Source organism: Oncorhynchus nerka, linkage group LG7 (genome assembly GCF_034236695.1).
Source record: "Oncorhynchus nerka isolate Pitt River linkage group LG7, Oner_Uvic_2.0, whole genome shotgun sequence".
Lineage (NCBI taxonomy): Eukaryota > Metazoa > Chordata > Actinopteri > Salmoniformes > Salmonidae > Oncorhynchus > Oncorhynchus nerka.
The window spans coordinates 15,020,783-15,031,669 of NC_088402.1; the positions used below are offsets into that span (position 1 = coordinate 15,020,783).

A 10,887-nucleotide genomic window follows, 5' to 3' on the forward strand; every position below is an offset into this window, starting at 1 on the left:
CCGTTTCCTGTTTTTCAGGAAGTTGGGTGTTTGACAGCTGAGACAGAAAATAGATCACAGGGACCGCTCTCAAAGAAACGAATAAATAAAGGATAACTACTCAATCATCTGTACAAGCCTGTAACCCAATACACTATGTCAAGGCAATCCAACCGAACCACAGACGGCAAGAAGATGGTAAGGAGTCGCGTTCTGCTAATGCTACTTAGCATACTCAAGTAATGCTAGCTAGCTACAGTATTAAGTTAAACTAACGGTAGCTAATTTAGACGACAAACTGCCTTTTATTAACCGCCAAAACAGCTTAATGTGTTGATATAACAATGCGTGTTTTGATGAAGTATTACCGACACATCATCTTAACTGTAGTGCAAATAAATATATTCAGTGATCATTTAATGAATGACAAATACAGAAAGCTTGTCTGGCTAGCTAGTTATTGTAACTAGCATTTAATTCGCCAGCTAGCACCATGGCACACTCACTAAGTCACTGCAACTTGTTTGCAGCTAACTAGTTACTAAAATGCCAGTAAGTGTTTATAATTGTTTTATTCGGGCATAGTTACCTTTCGCGTTTGTTAAACATGAGCTGTTAGCCTGGCATGGATGAGCCTGGCATGGATGAGCCTGGCATGGATGGCAAATTGGCATATCAAAATTTGCCCCGATGATATTGGTTCTTCATCGTAGGTAGCTGACCCATGTACCCGACCCAAGTCTACGCTACGTACTTTAGTAAGGCCGAATTAATTTGTGAAAATGACTTATCTACAATATAATAACTCATTCACTGTCTTTGAATCCATTAAAGATGTCTGTAGTTTTGACGTTTTTACACCAGGGGGTGCTGGCAACTAAGTTTTCTCCTACTCTATTCAATTTCATTGTAATGACTTTATTGGGATGGGAAACATGTTTACATTGCCAAAGCAAGTGAAATAGATCATCAACAAAAGTGAAATTAACAATAAAACATGAACAGTAAACATTACACTCAGTTCCAAAATAACATTTAAAATGTCTATATACAGTGTTGTAACTACTGTACCAGTCAAGTTAGGACACACCTACTAATTCCATGTTTTTTTCTTTGTTTTTACTGTTTTCTACATTGTAGAATAATAGTGAAAACATCAACTATGGAATAACACATATGAAATAACGTAGTAACCAAAAAAGTGTTAAACAAATCTAAATATGTATATTATGTTTATAAGTAACCACCCTTTGCCTTGATGACAACTTTGCACACTCTTGACATTCTGTCAACCAGCTTCATGAGGTAGTCACCTGGAATACATTTATATGAACAAGTTTGCCTTGTTAATTTGTGGAATTTCATTCCTTCTTAATGCATTTGAGACAATCAGTTGTGTTGTGACATGGTAGGGGTGGTATATAGAAGATAGCCCTATTTGGTAAAAGACCAAGTCTATATTATGGCAAGAACAGCTCAAATAAGCAAAGTGAAACAGTCCATCATTACTTTAAGACATGAAGGTCAGTCAATAAGGAACATTTCAATAACTGTTTCTTAAAGTGCAGTCGCAAAAAACATCAAGTGCTATGATGAAACTGGCTCTCATGAGGACCACCACAGGAAAGGAAGACCCAGAGTTACCTCTGCTGCAGAGGATAAGTTCATTAGAGTTACCAGCCTTTGACATTTCAGCACAAATAAATGCTTCACAGAGTTCAAGTAATAGACACGTCTCAACATCAACTCTTCAGAGGAGACTACATGAATCAGGCCTTCAAAACTAAGGAGATGATTGTGGACTTCAGGAAACAGCAGAGGGAACACCCCCCTATCCACATCGATGGAACAGTAGTGGAGAGGGTAGCAAGTTTTAAGTTCCTCGGCATACACATCACAGACAAACTGAATTGGTCCACTCACACTGACAGCCTCTTCAACCTCAGGAGGCTGAAGAAATTCGGCTTGTCACCAAAAGCACTCACAAACTTCTACAGATGCACAATCGAGAGCATCCTGGCGGGCTGTATCACCGCCTGGTACGGCAACTGCTCCGCCCTCAACCGTAAGGCTCTCCAGAGGGTAGTGAGGTCTGCACAACGCATCACCGGGGGCAAACTACCTGCCCTCCAGGACACCTACACCACCCGATGTTACAGGAAGGCCATAAAGATCATCAAGGACATCAACCACCCGAACCACTGCCTGTTCACCCCGCTATCATCCAGAAGGCGAGGTCAGTACAGGTGCATCAAAGCTGGGACCGAGAGACTGAAAAACAGCTTCTTGGTAGCCACACCAGATACTGACTGTTACTTTTGATTTCAAGGCCTCAAGGCCATCAGACTGTTAAACAGCCACCACTAACATTGAGTGGCTGCTGCCAACACACTGTCATTGACACTGACCCAACTCCAGCCACTTTAATAATGGGAATTGATGGGAAATGATGTAAATATATCACTAGCCACTTTAAACAATGCTACCTTATATAATGTTACTTACCCTACATTATTCATCTCATATGCATACGTATATACTGTACTCTACATCATGGACTGCATCCTTATGTAATACATGTATCACTAGCCACTTTAACTATGCCACTTTGTTTACTTTGTCTACATACTCATCTCATATGTATATACTGTACTCGATACCATCTACTGTATGCTGCTCTGTACCATCACTCATTCATATATCCTTATGTACATATTCTTTATCCCCTTACACTGTGTATAAGACAGTAGTTTTGGAATTGTTAGTTTGATTACTTGTTGGTTATCACTGCATTGTCGGAACTAGAAGCACAAGCATTTCGCTACACTCGCATTAACATCTGCTAACCATGTGTATGTGACAAATAAAATTTGATTTGATTTGATTTCATGGTTGAATGGCGTCAAAGAAACCACTACTAAAGGACACCAATAATAAGAATAGACTTGTTTGGGCCAAGAAACACGAGCAATGGCAAATTTGGCCTTTGCTCTGATGAGTCCAGATGTGAGATTTTTGGTTTCAACCGCCGTGTCTTTGTGAGATGTGGAGTAGGTGAACGGATGATTCCCACTGTGAACTATGGAGGTGGTGGTGTGATAGTGCTTTTCTGGTGTCACTGTCAGTGATTTATTTAGAATTCAAGGCACACTTAACCAGCATGACTACCTCAGCATTCTGCACCGATAAGCCATCTCATCTTGTTTGCGCATAGTGGGACTACCATTTGTTTTTCAACAGGACAATGATCCAACACACATCTAGGCTGTGTAAGGGCTATTTGACCAAGAAGGAGAGTGATGCATCAGATGACCTGGCCTCCACAATCACCTGACCTCAACCCAATTGAGATGGTTTGGGATGATTTGGACCGCAGTGAAGGAAAAGCAGTCAACAAATGCTCAGCATATGTGGGAACTCCTTCAAGACTGTTGGAAAAACATCCCGTTGACTACTTTCTGAAGCTGGTTTCTGATAATGCCAAGCTGTCATCAAGGCAAAGGGTGGCTACTTTGAAGAATCTCAAATATTGTTCAACACTTTTTTGTTTACTACATGATTGCATTGGGCCGGCAGGTAGCCTAATGGTCAGGGCATTGGACTAGTAACCGAAAGGTTGCAAGATCGATTCCCCGAGCTGACAAGGTAAAAATCTGTCTTTCTTCCTCTGAACATGGCACTTAACCCACTGTTCCTAGGCCGTCATTGAAAATAAGAGTTTGTTCTTAACTGACTTGCCTAGTTAAATATGGTCAAATAAATAAATATGTTATTTCATAGTTTTGATGTCTTCACTATTATTCTACAATGTAGAAAATGGTAAAAAAAAAAAAAATAACTTGAATGTGTGTCCTAACATTTTAAATATGGGTTGTATTTACAATGGTGTATGTTTTTCACTGGTTGCCCTTTTCTTGTGGCAACAGGTCACAAATCTTGCGGCTGTGATGGCACTCTGGAATTTCACCCAATAGATCTCTGTTTCTCTGTGTAGAACTCTGAGCTGTTCACTCTGACGTATGGAGCCCTGGTAACCCAGCTGTGTAAGGACTACGAGAATGACGAGGAGGTCAACAAACAGCTGGATAAGATGTGAGTCTCTTATCTTCTTCTCAACAAACTCTGCTTAGCCCTTTCACTTATAATCCATCAAGGAAAGGAGACAAGGAGAGTAATTGAGTCACGTGTGTGTGAAGTGTGCTGCTTGTTGTGAACGTGTAAAATGTGCCACTCCTCAACGTTTCATTTTCAGTTTATCCTTTACTCTGCAAATGGATAAAGTGGAGCTACTGCTTTCAGCCTCTGACGTTTCCCGTTAACCTGCAGCACACAGACAAATTCTCCATCCCTCTTGAACTTAACCCTAGAAACCAATAGACCAATTATGTAGTGTGTGAGTTGGTCTGTAAAGGTTTTCTGCTCTGCCTAACTAATACACCTACTGTAGCACGTCCCAAATATGGTTCAATCAGGTGACGATCTCATCTTACTCCTTAATAGGGTCCAGATGTTTGTCTATAGCTCTCTCCCTCTTTCTTTCAGCTTTGCTCAATTCAGCATTGAGGTCTGACTAAGCCAGTGTTCATGTCTGAAATATTTAAGGGAGGTGTGAATCTCTGCTCTATAGTGGTAAAGTAAGACATCTTTAAGGGAGGTGTGAATCTCTGCTCTAAAGTGGTAAAGTAAGACATCTTTAAGGGAGGTGTGAATCTCTGCTCTAAAGTGAGACATCTTTAAGGGAGGTGTGAATCTCTGCTCTAAAGTGAGACATCTTTAAGGGAGGTGTGAATCTCTGCTCTAAAGTGGTAAAGTAAGACATCTTTAAGGGAGGTGTGAATCTCTGCTCTAAAGTGAGACATCTTTAAGGGAGGTGTGAATCTCTGCTCTAAAGTGGTAGAGTAAGACCTATTTAAGGAAGGTGTGAATCTCTGCTCTAAAGTGGTAGAGTAAGACATCTTTAAGGGAGGTGTGAATCTCTGCTCTAAAGTGGTAGAGTAAGACATCTTTAAGGGAGGTGTGAATCTCTGCTCTAAAGTGGTAGAGTAAGACATCTTTAAGGGAGGTGTGAATGGTAGAGTAAGACATCTTTAAGCTCTAAAGTGGTAAAGTAAGACATCTTTAAGGAAGGTGTGAATCTCTGCTCTAAAGTGGTAAAGTAAGACATCTTTAAGGAAGGTGTGAATCTCTGCTCTACAGTGGTAGAGTAAGACATTTTTAAGGGAGGTGTGAATCTCTGCTCTACAGTGGTAGAGTAAGACATCTTTAAGGGAGGTGTGAATCTCTGCTCTACAGTGGTAGAGTAAGACATCTTTAAGGGAGGTGTGAATCTCTGCTCTAAAGTGGTAGAGTAAGACATCTTTAAGAGAGGTGTGAATCTCTGCTCTAAAGTGGTAGAGTAAGACATCTTTAAGGGAGGTGTGAATCTCTGCTCTAAAGTGGTAGAGTGTTTGGCACCATTCTTTACTCATTGTTTTTTCCCCTCTTGTTTTTTCCCAGGGGATATAATATCGGAGTGCGTCTCATCGAAGACTTCCTGGCACGATCCAGCATTGGGAGGTGTCAGGATTTCAGAGAAACGGCTGATGTCATCGCTAAGGTAACGGGAACGTCCCTGAGCCAATCAGAGCGTGACCGTGGAACCCTCCCAGAAAAGAGAGGCGAGGGGGAAGAAAAGATGAAGAAAGAAACAGACAGGGAAAGAGAAAAGGACAGGGGGGAGAGAGAGAGAGAGAGAGGGGGAGGGAGGGAGAGAGAGAGAGCTGGGAAAAAGACTGAGGGAAGGAGGTTGACTATGAACGAGTGAATGAGTGAGTTAGAGAGCGAGGGAGTCAGCGACTGGAATTTGAACTCCAACCTGCAGTAGTCTGCGTAGTTTCTGAGCTTTCATAGCTCCTCTCTACTGCTTTTCATTTTTCTGCACTCACTCAGCTAGGGAAGCATCTCAGCTATGCCACCGCAAAGCCAACTGGCCGCTTTCCCCTGTGTGTGTGTGTGTGTGTGTGTGTGTGGTGTGGGCTCTTGTCCTTCACTGCTTGTTGTCTTTGTTATACAATAGTCCTGGCAGCATTGTCAACCTACACCCAGGGTGAAACCACCCCTCGCCTAAGTACATTTAGTTCACACTGAAGGAATGACCATGCGCACATACAAACACAAACTCGTGCTTGTGTCTATGTGGTCAGACAGTAGTCTGCTGTACTCCTGAGCATCAGGTCCAGTACTAAATCGCTGTAGACTTGTCAAGCTCAAACACTACTTGTCTCACCTGGTGGTTGACATCCAGGCTCCCTCAGCACTCTGTTCTAACAGTGCTACTAAGTCCTTTCACAGGTCTAACCTCCTCTCACTGTAGGTTCAGTTATAGGGAAGGCAGTAGTATGGAATGTTGTGCTGGATATTGAACTGGTAGCCTCAACTGCCGTTTAGACTGAGATAATCAGCCACCTTGCTACCAGCGACCAGTCATGTTCAAGGAGGAGACACATGGCGACTTAGCACTCTGCGACGAGAGCGTTTAGAGACCACAGTTGCATATGTCCCCAGTTTATGCACATTTCAGCAACTCAACCGCAAGACGGGGCAGCTCTCGCTTGCAAGCTTTGACATTGACTAACAACCGAACTACCATCATACAGTTTTTAAAAGAGACATTCACAAGGGCAGATCTCAACGACTGGATCAAAGACTGGATCGCTTGTTGTGAGACCCTGGTAAAGAAAGATTGTCCACTCCCTGGCCTAGTCCTCTCTCTTCAACCCTCTCTCAGTACAACTCATGTGACAATGTCAGTGTCTGCATTTACTGATGACTCTTATGAGAGCGATAGTCTCTGTTCCATTTGTAAATGCAGTACTAACATCATTGTAACACTAACACCATTGTATGATTGCATGTGTTGTCCACTAGGTGGCGTTTAAGATGTACCTGGGCATCACCCCCAGTGTGACCAACTGGAGCCCAGCAGGGGATGAGTTGTCCCTCATCCTGGAGAGTAACCCCCTTGTGGACTTTGTAGAGCTGCCTGACAACCACAGCTCACTGGTCTACTCCAACCTGCTGTGTGGGGTACTCCGAGGAGCTCTGGAGATGGTAAAGATAGATGGTGCTTCTTTAGGCCTTTTCACACTAGGCTAACCAAGCTGTACTGTGCTGGTCTGGATGCGTATCCAGCATCTCTGTTGGAACCGTGCTAGAAAAGGATAATGTGAAAAGAAAATAACAGAGCCTGCACAGGGTGTTGGCACGGTAGTGTGAGCATTCTATTTGTGTGAATTACACTGAGTACACCAAACAGTAGGAATACCTTCTTAATATTGAGTTGCCCCCCCCCTTGTCCTCAGAACAACCTCAATTCGTTGGGCCATGGACTCTACAAGGTGTCCAAAGTGTTCCACAGGGATGCTGGCCCATGTGGACTCTACAAGGTGTCCAAAGCGTTCCACAGGGATGCTGGCCCATGTGGACTCTACAAGGTGTCCAAAGCGTTCCACAGGGATGCTGGCCCATGTTGACTCTACAAGGTGTCCAAAGTGTTCCACAGGGATGCTGGCCCATGTTGACTCTACAAGGTGTCCAAAGCGTTCCACAGGGATGCTGGCCCATGTTGACTCTACAAGGTGTCCAAAGCGTTCCACAGGGATGCTGGCCCATGTTGACTCTACAAGGTGTCCAAAGCGTTCCACAGGGATGCTGGCCCATGTTGACTCCACAAGGTATCCAAAGCGTTCCACAGGGATGCTGGCCCATGTGGACTCTACAAGGTGTCCAAAGCGTTCCACAGGGATGCTGGCCCATGTGGATTCTACATGGTGTCCAAAGCGTTCCACAGGGATGCTGGCCCATGTTGACTCTACAAGGTGTCCAAAGTGTTCCACAGGGATGCTGGCCCATGTTGACTCTACAAGGTGTCCAAAGCGTTCCACAGGGATGCTGGCCCATGTGGACTCTACAAGGTGTCCAAAGCGTTCCACAGGGATGCTGGCCCATGTGGATTCTACAAGGTATCCAAAGCGTTCCACAGGGATGCTGGCCCATGTGGACTCTACAAGGTGTCCAAAGCGTTCCACAGGGATGCTGGCCCATGTTGACTCTACAAGGTGTCCAAAGTGTTCCACAGGGATGCTGGCCCATGTTGACTCTACAAGGTGTCCAAAGCGTTCCACAGGGATGCTGGCCCATGTGGACTCTACAAGGTGTCCAAAGCGTTCCACAGGGATGCTGGCCCATGTGGATTCTACAAGGTATCCAAAGCGTTCCACAGGGATGCTGGCCCATGTGGACTCTACAAGGTGTCCAAAGCGTTCCACAGGGATGCTGGCCCATGTGGATTCTACAAGATGTCCAAAGCGTTCCACAGGGATGCTGGCCCATGTTGATTGAAATGCTTCCCACAGTTGTCAAGTTTGCTGGTTGTCCTGTGGGTGGTCGACCATTCTTGATACACGCAAACTGTTGAGTGTGAAAAACACAACGGCATTGCAGTTCTTGACACAAACCGGGGAGCCTCTGAATGTCACACACACAAGCCATGTCTCATTTGTCTCGAGGCTTAAACATCCTTCTTTAACCTGTCTACCCCCCTTCATCTACACTGATTTAACAGGTGACATCAGTAAGGGATCGTAGCTTTCACCTGGATTCACCTGGTCAGTCATTCTTGGAAAGAGCAGGTGTTCTTAATGTTTTGTACACTCAGTGTATGTTATTATGTTCACGTGTTGTGAATAATATCTTCCTCTCTCCTCCAGGTACAGATGGCAGTGGATGTGAAGTTTGCTCAGGACACCCTGAGAGGAGACAATGTCACAGAGATCCGCATGAAGTTCATCAAGAGGATGGAGGAGAACCTTCCGGCCGGCGATGAGTGAGAGAAACAGAGAGAGGGAGAAAGCACCACCCTCCACCACTCTTCTCTTCCTGCTCTCCATCCATCCTCAATCTGATGTCACTCAAGGCGGTACGGAGAGAGAGAGAGAAAGAGCGAGAGAGAGAGAGATGTATAATGATAAACCCTTGACTGAGAGACTGAATGAAAAGAGAGAGCGAGAGTCAAGAAATCAAGTCCTTGGGCGCGTCTGAAATCCATCTTCCTCTCCATGTCTCCTTTCCTTCCTCTCCACTGGTCTAAATACAAAGGTCTGACAGGTGGAAGTTATATGCGTTTTACCATATATGATGCATTTTACATCAGGATGACTTGGCCGGTGACACTGCTTCTTAACAGTCCCAATATCTTGAAAAGTTGACTGCTGACATGCAAAACACTGTGAGACTATGTCAACAGTGAACTAATGAAAACAATAACAAAAGATAGTTTGGAGTGGAATTAACTTTGAAATGCTTTATAACTACCAGCGATAGTAGTGCAAATAAAGTAAAGGAGAGGTGGTTTTTGAGATGTACCCATAGAGATGGGTAGAGGACTCATCTTTGCCACTATTGTGTCTGTGACGGCGCCATTGAGGCTACAACCCATAGGAATCCCCAGCCAGTTGACTACTTTGAAATGGCGGCAGCATGGTGGAAGCCCTCAATGACGCTGCCCATGCTAAAACTGCCTTTTTGGCCACTAAAGGGCTCTATCATTCTCTACGGATGCACCCTTCTGCAGAACTATGACTCCTGACCTTCTGCTCATCTGACCCTCATCCCTCCCCCCTCCTCCCCCAACCATTCAACGTTCATCTCTGCTCCTTTGATGAGGAACTCCTTGGATACTTCATCTCATATGTTAATTTCTAGGGCCAGGAGTCTTACCATAACGTTTTTTGATTGACTTGCAATTCTGTTAAGTTCATAAAGTCAAAGTTGATGGTCTCTTGTGTTTTACACGTTGATAAAAACATATATATATATATTCACTTTTGTCTGTCACCTTTTTTAAATGAAAGATTGTCAAGATTCTATTAATATCTATGTGTATAAGATATTTCTCTGTTGTCATGCTAGATACTGTCACACTGTATGGCAGTGGTAAATGAAGTAGGCTGATGTCATTATTAAAAGTCATCATGACATATCCAATGTGTGCTGTATCACTGCAGTAATCACAGCTTCAGCTGGCCCCCAAGTGGTGAAACCCTTTTGTCCGTGAGTAACATAGTAGGGCCTGTGTGCCTCGTTAACCTGTTGCAGGTCTCCTCACACCAATGTAATGAAGTGTCACGCAGACTCCTCCCCTGTGGCTGGTCGCCGGGTACACCCCCCAGTGCACTGTGGGACTATTGTTCCTCTGGAGCAGCTTTGTCCAGTCAAGCAACAATGACACACACCTAATGCCTCTGAGGTTTGTTCAGGTTACATAGAAGCAATCAGGACCTGTGGAAGTATGTGCCTGTGTGTCTGACAGCCATGTTTTAGGAACAGACATTTTTAACAGGGTGCCAAGAACAGAGGTGTGTGTGTGTGAGAGAGAGAGAGAGAGAGGGCAGGGTGTTTGGAAGGGGCTAGCAAGGCAAGACGTTGTTAAAGGTCTCTGGTTCCTGAGCCAGAGGCCCATTCTGGCCGTAACACCTGTGAATGAACTGATGTCATCCGGTAGTCACCAACTCAACCGCTCACCTCGTCAATCACCGCTGAGTTCACAGAGCTGGCCATTTCTCTCTCACACACACACACACACGGTTCCATGATTTGAGATAATCGGTAGACCGTAGCCACCAGAGGTCACTGTGGGCTTTGAATTCCCCAACACTCTCTCTACAAAAACATTTCTCTCTTCAGGTCGCTTTCCCGTTTTGAGAGTAAAATGAAGTTTCCCCTTAGACACTGATCCAAGATCAGTTTTGTGTTATCCCCTTTAATGCTGAAGGTTATGATTTGGGGTGGGTGGTGATCCTCTGGTGGCGTTGGTATTTATGGCATTGAAAAACATTAAGGTTTACATATGTGGGTATGTTACACTGCACA

At 44.3% G+C, this 10,887-nt stretch overlaps 1 protein-coding gene across 1 annotated transcript; it reads left to right on the forward strand.

Annotated features, from left to right (window-relative positions):
- The first annotated feature begins 18 nt into the window (after positions 1-18).
- On the forward strand, positions 19-9,835 carry LOC115131266 (trafficking protein particle complex subunit 3-like). The gene is made up of 5 exons (XM_029662842.2): positions 19-177; positions 3,974-4,071; positions 5,476-5,575; positions 6,886-7,068; positions 8,727-9,835. The coding sequence occupies exons 1-5, from the start codon at positions 136-138 to the stop codon at positions 8,844-8,846; spliced, it is 543 nt and encodes a 180-aa protein (XP_029518702.1). The 5' UTR covers positions 19-135; the 3' UTR covers positions 8,847-9,835.
- The last annotated feature ends 1,052 nt before the right edge of the window (positions 9,836-10,887 follow it).

Coding starts and splice junctions, on each gene's coding strand:
- LOC115131266 (XM_029662842.2), top strand. CDS start 136: ATGTCAAGGCAATCCAACCGAACCACAGACGGCAAGAAGATG. Junction 4,072..5,475: donor AACAAACAGCTGGATAAGAT/GTGAGTCTCTTA, acceptor GTTTTTTCCCAG/GGGATATAATATCGGAGTGC. Junction 5,576..6,885: donor CGGCTGATGTCATCGCTAAG/GTAACGGGAACG, acceptor GTTGTCCACTAG/GTGGCGTTTAAGATGTACCT.